The sequence below is a fragment of the Centruroides vittatus genome, unplaced genomic scaffold (assembly GCF_030686945.1).
Source record: "Centruroides vittatus isolate TY-2023 unplaced genomic scaffold, ASM3068694v2 scaffold_3046, whole genome shotgun sequence".
Taxonomy (NCBI): Eukaryota; Metazoa; Arthropoda; class Arachnida; order Scorpiones; family Buthidae; genus Centruroides; species Centruroides vittatus.
Window position 1 is genome coordinate 47,533 of NW_027122699.1, and position 14,441 is coordinate 61,973.

The window sequence follows — 14,441 nt, forward strand, 5'->3', positions numbered from 1 at the left end:
AGTGGGGACGCATGTACTAACCTAACCTATTCTAATAATTTTTACTTCCTCAGCAGAATTACTTACAATAATACTCAAACACGAAAACACTTGCTGAGCTTACTGCTATTTTTAATTTCAAACGTTTTCAACCTAATCTTTATAGGTCATCCTCAGGAAAAATTTTTTATTACATTTTCACATTCGAACATAAAGCTTTCGAATGCTCGCGACATTCAAAACTTTTCGAATCTTTAAAAATTTTTTAACGGTTTAAATAATAACAGATTAAACCAACTACAATTACTAATTAACAAACATAAAATAAATAAATAAATATTGTATCAAAAGTAGATTAAACTAGTTACAGCTGCCATGCCCTTTCTACGGGTTTTTTAATCCCATTTCTTTTTCTATTACGTATTTCCATGCTGTTGGAAGATTATTTGCGTCTTTTGCATTTAAACATTTGTCTTCCACCTTACTCCTATATATTTCTACTTTTTCCATCCCTAACGCAATCGTCGGGGAATGGACTGCTTTTACTATTCTCGCTTCATCCCATTTTACGTTCGCTCCTTCCTCTTGACCCATGATCGCCAAAATGGTGTTATTGTGCCCTTTTTTTACATCATATTTTACATCATATTTGTGTTCTTTTATACGTGTTGCCAAATTACGTCTAGTTACTCCAATATAATCTTTTATCATATCTAATTGCTCATTCTCAAAGGGAATCTTATACACTCCCGCCTTATCCTGCATTCTCATTGCGTCCTTATCATTTCTAAGTAATCTGTATATGCTTGGTGCTCTTTTATAAATCATGTTTGTGTCTTTATATCTACATAATTCTTTTATCACTCCTTCCATTTTTCTGTCGTACGTGAACTTGCTGATCCGATTCCCTCTATTAAATCCTCTGTGTCTATGCTGTTTGTAACTCTTAAGCAATCCTTCCATTACGTTCGCTTTATAACCTAACTGCTTTGCCACCTTTTTAATTCTGTTAATCTCTTTAATTTGATCTCGTATGTCGGTGCAATATACGTACGCCCTTTTAATAAGCGCTTTAAACGCTGACATTTTATATTTGAACGGAACATTCGACCACGCCGGTATATATAGGGGCGCAAGCGTGGGTTTTAAATACACCGATGTTTGTATATCGCCCCTTCTAAACCTTATATTTATGTCCAGAAAATGTAGCTGCGTACGGCTTTTTTGCTCCATCTTTAGTTTTAACCCATGCGGATTGTCATTGATAGCAATTAAAAAATCTCTAATCTTTCGTTCATCCTTCCAAATTATCAATACGTTATCCACATACCTCTTGTACGTACATTACAATGTCCTCTTCAAATGATCTTAGGATATCCTTCTCTGTGTTGAACGATGGAGCAAAAAAGCCGTACGCAGCTACATTTTCTGGACATAAATATAAGGTTTAGAAGGGGCGATATACAAACATCGGTGTATTTAAAACCCACGCTTGCGCCCCTATATATACCGGCGTGGTCGAATGTTCCGTTCAAATATAAAATGTCAGCGTTTAAAGCGCTTATTAAAAGGGCGTACGTATATTGCACCGACATACGAGATCAAATTAAAGAGATTAACAGAATTAAAAAGGTGGCAAAGCAGTTAGGTTATAAAGCGAACGTAATGGAAGGATTGCTTAAGAGTTACAAACAGCATAGACACAGAGGATTTAATAGAGGGAATCGGATCAGCAAGTTCACGTACGACAGAAAAATGGAAGGAGTGATAAAAGAATTATGTAGATATAAAGACACAAACATGATTTATAAAAGAGCACCAAGCATATACAGATTACTTAGAAATGATAAGGACGCAATGAGAATGCAGGATAAGGCGGGAGTGTATAAGATTCCCTTTGAGAATGAGCAATTAGATATGATAAAAGATTATATTGGAGTAACTAGACGTAATTTGGCAACACGTATAAAAGAACACAAATATGATGTAAAATATGATGTAAAAAAAGGGCACAATAACACCATTTTGGCGATCATGGGTCAAGAGGAAGGAGCGAACGTAAAATGGGATGAAGCGAGAATAGTAAAAGCAGTCCATTCCCCGACGATTGCGTTAGGGATGGAAAAAGTAGAAATATATAGGAGTAAGGTGGAAGACAAATGTTTAAATGCAAAAGACGCAAATAATCTTCCAACAGCATGGAAATACGTAATAGAAAAAGAAATGGGATTAAAAAACCCGTAGAAAGGGCATGGCAGCTGTAACTAGTTTAATCTACTTTTGATACAATATTTATTTATTTATTTTATGTTTGTTAATTAGTAATTGTAGTTGGTTTAATCTGTTATTATTTAAACCGTTAAAAAATTTTTAAAGATTCGAAAAGTTTTGAATGTCGCGAGCATTCGAAAGCTTTATGTTCGAATGTGAAAATGTAATAAAAAATTTTTTCTGAGGATGACCTATAAAGATTAGGTTGAAAACGTTTGAAATTAAAAATAGCAGTAAGCTCAGCAAGTGTTTTCGTGTTTGAGTATTATTGTAACTATTCTAATAATTTATTGTATATAATTAATCAACAAAATGCAAAATTTATTTTTATTTATATTATATATAGTAAAAATAATTCTTTGTCATGCTCAACAAATAAAACAATAATTATTTATTGATATAATACTATACTATAAGACTATAATATAAATAATTAATTTTAAGCAAAGTAATCTTGCCAAATTGGAGGCAGTTAGATTCCCATATTTAATTATTTTGCTATTATTATTCTTAGAGGGTGTCAAACTTGAAGATATTATAGTCCTAAAAGATATTAGTAATGAAATAATAATATAATGATAAACAGAAGGACTAGAAGCATGCAACTTAATCTTTAACATACTTAAATTAAAGGTGAAATTTAGACATTTTGAAGAAAATTTTATTGACAATTAATGCAACAACAATTACAGTAGTCTTGTAGGTAATCACCATCAATATCAATCATATCTCACCATCTTTACTACAAACTTTCAATTCTGTGAGCATAGAATGACTGGGGTTTTCTTTAAGAAAGTTTATAGTGTCGTTCTCACAGAGATACTGTCATTAAACTGTATATTGGCAATATGGTTCTGCAGGGTGAATCGCGTAGATGTTTAAATTTTTTCTCGAGACATCAAATTCCTATGCGGACTTCAATGCTACTTATTGTCAGAAAACCAGCATCATCGAAACAATTATTCTAGTTTATTAATTTTTCTAGATATAGCGACGAACATTTGAAAAAATCGAAAAATTTTTTCTTTTATTTAAAAGTCACCATGAATCGGATCGACTTGTTTTAAACACTTGAAATTATTGGCTTTCAAACTAAAATTTCGTGCTTAGATGGTTGGATTCGATCATTTAATATAATTGAAACACTTTATACACACTTTAAAAACTCATATCATGAAACAGTATTAAAGAAGAAACGTTTAGGATAAGATTGCTTAGAAAACACATTTAGTTCAGTTAGGAAAATAGGATAATTCAATGATAATCCTGATTGTTTAACATTTGCACAATCAGTTTTCAATTTAATTTCGTGGGCTCCAATGCAGCCTCACACAAATTCGAACTGTCAATTTGATTTGCCAGATATAAACTTGAATGATTTACAATAACTAACAGAATCGCCATATATCAATACTATTGAGAAAAATAACGTATCTGAAATAATAAGTAATGAATTGGAATCAATAGACAAACAGTGTGTCGCATATATTGCAGTTGGCTAGCTAAAAGAATTCTGAGTAAGCTAAAAGAATTCTGAGTAAGCAAAAAGATTGCAAAAATGTTAGAAAATTTACATAATCGCTTATCAAATTATTATATCAAGTGACTAAGTGTTTTTGTTTTTTAAAGATTTAGGTAGTAAAGAAAGTGGAAGTATTAAGAAATTAACTGTACCTTCAACTAATTGGATAAATGCCTTATCTAACATACATGTGAAAAAATTTATGGTTATTGTCTACCAAAAGTTTTATATTTGCATAATATTAGCAATAGATTATTAGACTATTGTTTATCATATATTAATTGGGATTGGTTTACAGGATGTAGACATATTTTAAAAAATTGTCTGGAATTAATCTGTAATATGAAAACTTTTCATTTCGTTAAATAGCAAATGAAAAAGAAAGTGCAAAAAGTTTGAAAAAAACAGAAAACAACGTTAAAGAAATTAAGTAAAAATAAATCTAAGTTAATAAACTTTCAGTTTTTAATTATTGTCTTTTATTCGTCTTTCATAATTACAGTTTGAATTTAATAAATCTCCAGTAGCCGATAATCAATAGCGATTTTATTATGTTACTACAGTTGCCGTAGGATGGCGCTAGTTGTGGATCACAGTCCGTTTGCCATATCAGTGTTCTATCTGTGAGATAATCTGTGCTAGCATTTTGTCAGTGAATTGTGAAAGATACAATTACACACAGCACACAGGGGTGGATTTACATAGGGACTAATAGGGCTTAAGCCCTGGAACCCCAAGTGTCAAGGGTCTATAAAAATTAAATTATCATAAAATTTTAATACTTTTTCATTAACAATGAGCATTTATCGTATAGTAAAAAATAGCTAATATTAATAATATATCAATAATGATAACTTATAGTATTATTTGTATTAACAAAACATGGGACCCCCATTGGACTTCAATAATCTCTACGCTCCGAAAATTAGATTCGCCCTGATTGCCCAACTCAATTTTTTAGTGCTACGCTTTTAAAAATGAAGTTTAGTAGAAATTCAACTGTAAATCACCACAATCGTCACCAGATATTATCCAAAAATCCTTAATCTATACACCAGAATGGCATACAGACCAATAGAACATTATCATCTGGTGAGGCATAACGAATATACAATTCATTGGTCCATGATTTTTAATTAAAGTACTTGAAGAATCGTGAAGATCTGGTTCTTGAAAACTAAATTATAATATATCACCTTAAATGTTAGGTTAAATGTTTCCCTAGATTTGTCGGTGAGAACCTGTTTTGTGGCTTGCGAGATCTTGCCTATTAACAGGCAGTTTTTTTTAGTGTTATATAAAAAATAAAGTGCATCACAAACTGCAAGGAACAGAACTTGAAAGAGCAAATTAATAGTACTTGGAAAAACATATCTGAAAATGTTTGCAAATCTTGGAAATTTCCATCGAAGTAAGGCTTTTCTTTGTGTAAAATTGTAATAATATCGAACAGCTTTTCAAAACCACTGAAAAACTTCAGATTATAAGTATTACATAGTAATATTGGTGTTCGGAATTTAAAAATACGTGATTTATAGGATATAGAAGTTGTAACACGGTTACACCTCTATACACTACAAATCTTACATCACCCTAAACATACACATACAAACAACACATTCTAGTAGAAAGTTTTAAACCCGATCGTGAAATCGTTATTACTTACAATTTAGAAATAGATAATGCTGACTGCACGTTATAAAACAGTGTTGTAAAAACGCGTGAAAGATGACATATATTTTTGGCATAATTTTGTGTACTTTATACACAGAAATAGGAATTTTCCATTTGAATAAATTACATACTTTGCCATATACCCAAAACTTTCATATATATGTGATATTGAATAACACGGTCACATCTTTCCATCTGGTCTCTACAACTTTTTCAGAAACATTTCTCGGTATCGCTTAGTTTAGTGTACGAAATATTGAATTTTTTATTTTAAATAAGACACCCTGTATACACGAACACATGTAAAGACACATGCATAGCCAAGTTTAGAAACGTGTTTCATAATAGGTATTACCAAATTAGTTTTATAAAAGCTTCATACAGTAAAGAAAAAAATAGACTATTTATAAATAATATTTTACTAAACATATTGCAATGCTACAAACACTGGAATATTCAATAAGCATCTAAATTAATAATACATTGAAGAAGTATTAATTAAGAGCATGCATTTGTAGAATTATTTTGATAGTTTATTCTTGAATTAGTTAATTTTCTTTAATGACATAAATTTCTGTTAAATTTCATATAATGTTTTCAATATTCGATTAAAACGTTTTTTATACACGGATTTTTACAGGATTTTCATTTCATACGGTCAGGAAAATTTCGATTTTCATATTACACTGTTGGTTTCTGTCTAACACGTTCCAATAAATTGCCTTCGTTTGATTTAATTCTAAGACGATATTCATACTTCTTTTTCTAAAAAATTTACTTTAAAAAGAAATTGTTAGAATTAGCATTTCAGGTTGCCGCGTGCAGCCAAGTAATTCTGAAGATTTGACTGTTTTCTACCATTTATTCAAACATGCGTAACGACGATCCGTGTTTTGTTCCGATTTCAACCCATGATTAAAGCAGTCAGAAAAAATATAATTGGAGGTTTGGCAATTGTTTTAACGATTGTGTTTTTTCCGAACTTCCAATGCAGAGTCATTGTATTACATTTCGCTGTTAAAGCTGCAGATAGTTTGGTTGAAGTTAAAAATATAAAATTAAAATAAACTTGGTGCGAATATTATTAGCAATTGCCTCTCTTCTGTTTCAGAAACTAAAATTGGAATGTTTTTAAACATGTCCTATCATATAAATTGCTTTATCCTATTATTTTTACTGGGTTTTGAGGTTCGAAACCAATCTTCAATTTTTTTCGTATATAATGTGTTTTACACAGATTTTTCCGGGCCGTATAAACCGTGCAAAAAAACGGAACTTTGTTTACATTAATACATTCGTTATTACTTAGAATTTCAACAAATTACAAGTAATAGTGTGCTTCTAGACAATTCTAACTCAAATATTAATAAATTCTATAACAAAACCAAAATTTAAAATTTTTACAAACTTGGTGAACTTTTGAAAAAAACATCATTGCATAACTTTAGGATTAAAACGTCCTCTGCAAATTGCATTTGCTTCTTATTTTATTAACAACAAAATATAAGACTTTTTAAAATTATTTATCCGAGAAGAGGGAAATATTTTTACCTATTCCGATGGTGTATTCTACAAGAAAACATGCAATTGACAATACATATCCAACTGCAAGTAGTACCATGGCTCCGATGAGTTCGTTGAAACTTAAAGGATGAATTACGTGATCATTTTCATAATAAAGTTTTTTCAACTTACGTTCGTTGAGATGATCAATAATTCCAGCTTCAAATAAGCGATTTATTCTATGAATAACGTGAGATATCGTTAAAGCAATACATTCAAAGAAGAAGAACAATAAAAAAAACTTACGTTTTACTCAATTTCTCCTGAAATTGAAAATTTTTTCTTGTAGCAAATGCAACGTTTATTGTTAAAATTGCATCTTCACTAAACACTATTTTTCCTTTCAAATGATCTTGATAACGTCTTTTGAACCAATGTTCATTCGTTACATATGCAAAACGGCCCTGTTGCAAACGTTTGGTAATTTCTTCCATTTTGGAATAATCATCGATAAATTCTATGTAATTTTTTATTTCTTTAGCTACGCCTGATGTGGACTTCTAAAAATATTTAAATGATTATCAACTTTAAATAAGTAGGCAGTAATTACTTCTCTTCGAATTACTACTTTGCTACTGGTACATACTTAATTCTTCAATAAATCTAAATGTATGAAACATTCTTTAAAATTTTTATATTGGTTATTCAAAAATATCATTAATCTATTACATTAAAAGTTTGATTTTAAATAGAATATTGCAACATCTGATATAATGAGGCATTTTAAAAAAGCGTTTATGTTAACCGGCACCAGGTAATCTTACTGGGCGACGACATCGAGAAAAAATCAGATAGTTGCACTACAAACATAAGTAACTAGAATGGAAAATGTGAAAAGACGAAAATAAAGGAAATCTGTGGCATTGTTTCCCAAACTTATTGTATATTAACTATGTTTTCATTTACTTTCCACCAGTTGTTATGTGTATAAAAAGAAAAAGTATTGGAAAAACACCAGATTTCACCCTCCGATTGTTTTGCAAATCACGTTTTGAGACTCCTGAACCGAAATAATCAAGAAAACAGAAAAAAATTCCCTGAACATGTACTTATATGTATGTTTGCAGGGTCGGATTTAAAATTTTCAGGGCCTAGGGTTTATTAAAGTCCAATGGGATCCCATTTTTTGTTAATACAAATAATACTGTAAATTATCATTATTATTATATTATTAACTAGCAAATGAGCCCGGCGTTGCTTGGGAAAACGATTTGGATGATTTGGCAAATATTGTACGTTTGGAAATTAAGTTATTACTATCAACGGTAATCTTGAACAACCATAGTAATTGTTATATAACACATACCCATTATTGCTGAGAATCATTTTACTGCTTCAAACGAACGTTTTAAACCTGATCAATTTTCTGGAACGTTTACAATCGTTCTATAATCGAACCAATACGCAATAACAAATTCGAATTTAAAACGATTCGAACATTTCGTTAAAAAATCGAAATATATAAAAATAATTATAACAATGTCTGAAATGTTACCAATTTTGACTCAAACACCTTATGCTTCCGAGAATTACGTACCGTTTTCTACCTGTTTTACAGCTCATCCTCGGGTATTTTTAAATTCTTGGAATGTTTCTTCCAAGAATTTAAAAATATCCGAGGATGACCTGTGGAGCAGGTAGAAAACGGTACGTAATTCTCGGAAACATAAGATGTTTGAGTCAAAATATTCAAAAAATCTGAGTGTTTATTGAAATATGAAATGTTATCAATTTAATGCATCTATGTGCTCAATAAATACAAAACTCAATAAATACAAAACTCAATGAAGACTAAACGTAGTTAAAAACAAAAAATCGCATCTAAAATAGTACAGTAGAAGCCGTTCTTCAGGTTAAGCCTTAATCCTCACCCTCTCCCCCGCGGGAAATTTCCATAAACCCCTTCTTAGTGTGCATTCTCATGACGTACCCTGTGTACCAAATTTCACCTCTTCAAGTTCAGCGGTTTGCTCTGGGCGAAGATGAATCAATCAGTCAGTCAGTCAGTCAGGACATATAATTTTACTGTATATATACCTCGTATAGATGTTAGCTACTTTTTACTATACGATAAGTGCTCATTGTTAATGAAAAAGGATTAAAAATTTATGATAATAATTCAATATTTCTGGGCCTTTGACACTTGGGAGCCCAGGGCTTAAGCCCTATTAGTCCCTATGTAAATTCACTCCTGTACATGTACAGTACGTATGTATGGCATGTACAGTACAGTATGTGTATACATGCGTGTGCGTTTTAAGCGTTTTGGCGCATTTTTTCGTTTAATATCTCAGATGGTGTAATGATTAAGTAATGAAAGTTTATAAATATACCTTTCTCATGCACACCGGAGTATGTATAATAGATAAATAAAACTCACTCGAGCCTGTAACCGGTGTGAAAAAATAAACAAGCAAATTCGAAGAAACAAACGTTTTGCGAACACCTTCCATGTCCTTCCTCAGGTAAAACGGCTAGATTCTTTATTCTATAACACCGTTCCAAAATTTTAAAACGAATTCGAACAATGATAGTTCGATTGTGTAATGTCCATTGCGCAAGCGCTGTACCAGTCGTGTTCCCTATCGTTCAGAATCGTATTTACTCTTCTCATACGTATTTAGTTACTTATACGTTGCACTATTTTACTTTTAACGTTACATGTCCTCATGTATCATCCGACACCAAATAAATCCCTAAGAATCATTATGCAATAAAGCTTGCCAAGCAAGCGAACGAGCCATTTCCTCACGGAAATTATTGCACGTCGATGTAGTTTGCGCCTTATGTACCTCTATCGCTTCTAGCCACTTGAGGTGGTCCATCCGGGTTGTTTTGACTATTAGCGCTGCCCCTGCGAAGTCCACAGTAATGCCCGGGTCAGAAGCATATATAGCGAGTGACGTGGTGGCTCTGTTGTATTGTATATCTGCTTTGTGTTCTCTAATTCTGATCCCCATCGAGCGTTTCGTTGATCCTATGTAGATCAAATCCCTATTGAACCTCTCATCTCTCACCGGGATTCGGTAGATGCCTGGCAATTTACTTGGGCCTTTCCATTACGTAACATGTCAAAGATGGGCCTCTCCTGTATGCAATGATGACCTTACGTCTTTTGGCGATAGCCGCGTACATGGATCTCAAGGCAGGGTTTTATGTAAGCGATATTCTCTCAACATCCATATCTCGGTCGTGACCTCTGTGCGATCGTAGGTGTGTTGTGGGCCATTAGTGTTCTTTTGTGGCGCTCCGAGATTCTTGGAATAAGATTGTGGATAATGCATATCAGCAATCTTCCCAATATGGTTTAACTCCCTTCTAAGTGCCTCTTGGGTAGATGAACGAGTGTTTGCTCTTCTGACCAACGACCTAAAGGCGGCTATTTTGTATTGAAATGGGTCACATGAGTCACTCGGGATTTACGTGGGGCTTGCACACACTGTTTACGATATACTGTGGTGTGGATGTTGTGTGTCTCTATCTTGATATCCACATCCAAGAAATGTACATTAGAGTCGCTGTGTTGATCTACTTCGACTGACAGACCATATGGTCACTCATTCATCACTTCCACGAATCGTGCTAAGTTCAGTGTTTCCTTCCATACAATAATAACGTCATCTACATATCGTCTGTATAGCATAATTTCATTCCTGAATCTCGGGAGGGTCTTGGATTCGAGTTGTCTCACCACTAACTCACACAAGTCCCCGGACACCGGACTGCCCATCGGGACACCCCTCGATTGTGTGTATGTTAGACCGTTGAATTGAAACACCGAACCATAACAAACAAGGTGCGCTAATTCCAACACGTTCTGGTGGAAGCATGTGTCATTTATTCTCGTAAACCGGAAGTCTCTAAGTGCGCAAAAGCACGGTGATATTTTAATGGAAAGATATAATGATTTGAAATCTAATACCGTGATGCAATCCGGGGAGTGATTCGTTTTAACTGATTGATTAATTCTACAGGGTTAGAGATGGTGAACGGATAGCCTAGACTTACTCGAGCCTGTAACCGGTGTGAAAAAATAAACAAACAAATTCGAAGAAACAAACGTTTTCCGAACAGCTTTCGTGTCCTTCCTCAGGTTCCGTTTACCTATAGCCTAGCCTAGATAGGCTAAGCTATAATTAGGTGTGGCATAATTATGTTGTGGATCGCTTTCTCCAATTTACGGATAGGAACCTTGGCTTTATCAACTACCGGACGAAATTGTTGGCCTTCCTTGTGCGTTTTCGCGAACGCAAATAATTTAGGTACGTCCGGGATATCCATTGTGATGTTCCTTAGCTCTAGTTTCTTGGCCAACTTCGAAAGTTGATAAGGTAACTTTTATATAAGGGACAATGATGCTATTAAATTTTGGTAGTTAAAGGTCTAGGAGATAGAAATGGTCTCGTGTCATACTTCCACAGGAGTCAGATTTAATGAAATTTTTACACGTTATTAGCATTTGCAAGTTTTTTTATAAAACTCATCCCTACCCACAAAATTAAGCGTTTTGCCATTTTATAATAATTGATGATGTAAAACTTATTTTTTAACATAATCTTCTAACAGATGACCACCGTGTAACTCGTTGACACCACCGCATAGGAGTGTGTACAGCTGGAGTTGGACAGTGAGTGACCAGTATTATCCGGATCTTTTCGGCAAAAGTTGAGATAGCAGATTGACCAAGAAGTAGTATTGGAGTAACCATGCAATTATTATGAAATAAAACCTCAAATTGAAAATAAAATGCTCAATTCCTCTGTAAAACATTTGTAGATTTTCCAGCAAGCGTATAATAAATATTAGCGAGGTCGAGGCCGAGGTTTTAAACGCGAAAACGTGTACGTCAGACGTTCAGCGCCGCTTTCCTGTAAGCCGATAAGTTTGGCAAAGGCGTTTGGAAAGTCAGTGGAATCATGCTCGACATTCCCAAGGCCATTGTCAAACTTCTAGGCTTACAGGAAAGTGGTGCTGAACGCCGACGTACACGTTTTCGCGTTTAAAACCTCGGCCTCGACCTCGCTATTCTCTCCCAATAACCGTCCAGGGCAAGTCTTTATTTCTGAAAATTGCACCCGACTACGAATGCCCTTAATCAAAAATTTTATTTTCGTAACACGTGTATTTATGATAGATGATCATTCGCTTTATTAAATTATATATATACTAGCGGGTGGGCCCGGCGTTGCTCGTGAAAATTAACGATAGTGAAGATTAAGATTATTACATTATAGTTAACCTTACCCGTTTTCACAGAATGCAAAAATTGGGTTCCCCTGTTTCCAGACTAATTAGAGAATTTTTAGATGGGTCTAAAAATATGTTCGATTTTCCGCAAAAACGAAGAAAACTGCATCTGCGTCTTGCACGTCGCTTTCTCTAAACAATTTCATTGTTACGGAACACTTCCATTGTTGATGGAAGTGTTAAGCCTTATTCCTGTCCCTCTCCCCCGTGGGGAGAAATTTCGACAAATCCCTTCTTAGTGTGCATTCTCGTGACATACCTTAACTGTGTACCAAATTTCAACTTTCAACTCCTAACCGTTTGGGCTCTGCGCTGATTATTATTATTATTATTATTATTATTAACTCGTCTCGATTATATATATAGATCTTTAAAAATTTGGTATGTTTATTGTTTGCCATTATTTTAAAGTACATAAACATTTATATATATTCATTTTTAAATCAAATGTTTCAATCTTAAAAAGAGATTTTTCATTTTTATGAGTTATTCATCATAAAGTTTTACCTGTATATATTTGGGTAGATATCCATGATTATCAGATCCACAAGCAAATTCGTTTTTCTTCAGAACACTGACTAACTGGTTAAAATTCTTAGGCACTTGTTCGTAAACGGGAGCTGTCAGATAAGACGTTAAAAGTCCACCGTAACTGTAATCGAGAGTCACAACGCACAACAACCAAATCCCTAGGAGAAGTCTCGACGAAGAGCATTTTATCATGTCTATATTTCCGCCTGTATATAATAAACATCAGATCAAAAGTATTTAAAACATTAAAGTGGTTTAATATTACCTTTAAGAGTAAGCGTCCCGAAAAGGTACCACATGGTTCGTTTTACGGAACAATAATTTCGTTTTCTGAGCAATCGCTGTTCGTATTTCACTAAAAATGGTATTACCAATCCAGAAAATAATATGGAAAATGCGATTCCAATCCAAATCTTTAAAATAAAACATATGTTCAGCATGAAAGTTCTATTTACATTCAAAAAACCTTTGATAAAAAATGTTTTGATTACTTATTTAATATTATACACTACGAATTCACTATTATTTGTCTTAAAACAAAAAGTAATTACTATTATATCATTTCAAATACATTATCTATATACTGTATATAAAATTACTTGTCCCGACTGACTGACTGAATGACAGATTGATTCATCGTCGCCCAGAGCAAACCGCTAAAGCTAAAGTGGTGAAATTTGGTACACAGTTAGGGTACGTCATAGAAACGCACACTACGGAGCGATATTTCGAAACTCCCTGGCGGTAGGAAAAGGATGGCATTAAGGCTTAACCGGACGGATGGCTTCTACTCTACTATTTTAGTGCGATTGTTTGTTTCTGATGGTAATAACTTAAATTCCAAACGTACAATATTTACGTATTACGATTTTTTAACCAAATGTTCGAACTGTTTTAAATTCGAATTTGTTACTACATATTTGTTCGATTATAGAACGATTGCAAACGTTTTAGAAAATTGATGAAATTGAAAACGTTGGATTGCATTAGAAGATTCTCAGTAATAAGAGCTGTGTGTAACGCGATTAATTTTCAAAACTACGTAAATCTTGGAATCTCATAATATATGAAAGTTGAATTTAGGTGCATTAGCAGTCCATACTTTGAAACAAACAGAAATCAGACATTTTACCAAATTATTAATAACCAATGATTAAGAATATTAGTCAAGTACCGAGGGAGGTTATTTCTATTAAATTGCAAATTTCGTGCGGGCGAAGCCGCGCGTAAAAGCTAGTATTAAAAATAAGCAAAGATATCAATGTATCGAAAACACTTTAAAACCATTTTTAACGGGAGTTCGATGGTATCGGCAAGAATTTTCTATTTTTCCGGCCATTTTGCGGAGTTGCATTTTTGGCCGACCAGTGGTCGAGTGGATAAAACCGCCGAACTCCGGTAGTCGCTGGTAGATTCGTTCTGGCTAAGGGAATGACCACACGCAGTTTTCTGGGTTATTTTCTTCACTAAGTTTGCAATACCTAAATAGGGGTCAGTTTTTCGTAAAAAGTCCTCCCGGAAGGCATCCCACGTGTCGCCTTGCCGTAACCAAATAAACAAACCTGAGTTTATTTCTATTAATTAATAAAAATATAATTCTCCCAAGAAGTTTAGAGAAACGTCTTTCCAGATAACGAAACTACAATCTTAGTGG

At 33.5% G+C, this 14,441-nt stretch overlaps 1 protein-coding gene across 1 annotated transcript in view; it reads right to left on the bottom strand.

Moving 5' to 3' along the window:
• Positions 1-6,965: 6,965 nt before the first annotated feature.
• The window catches only part of LOC136988080 (probable glutamate receptor), a 45,587-nt gene continuing 38,111 nt past the window's right edge, over positions 6,966-14,441 (bottom strand). Inside the window, exons 5-8 of the mRNA XM_067285882.1 lie at positions 13,053-13,200; positions 12,764-12,993; positions 7,256-7,509; positions 6,966-7,188 (exon numbers count right to left, since the gene is read on the bottom strand). Coding sequence (XP_067141983.1) covers positions 6,966-7,188; positions 7,256-7,509; positions 12,764-12,993; positions 13,053-13,200 — 855 coding nt within the window. The remainder of the gene's footprint in view (positions 7,189-7,255; positions 7,510-12,763; positions 12,994-13,052; positions 13,201-14,441) is intronic.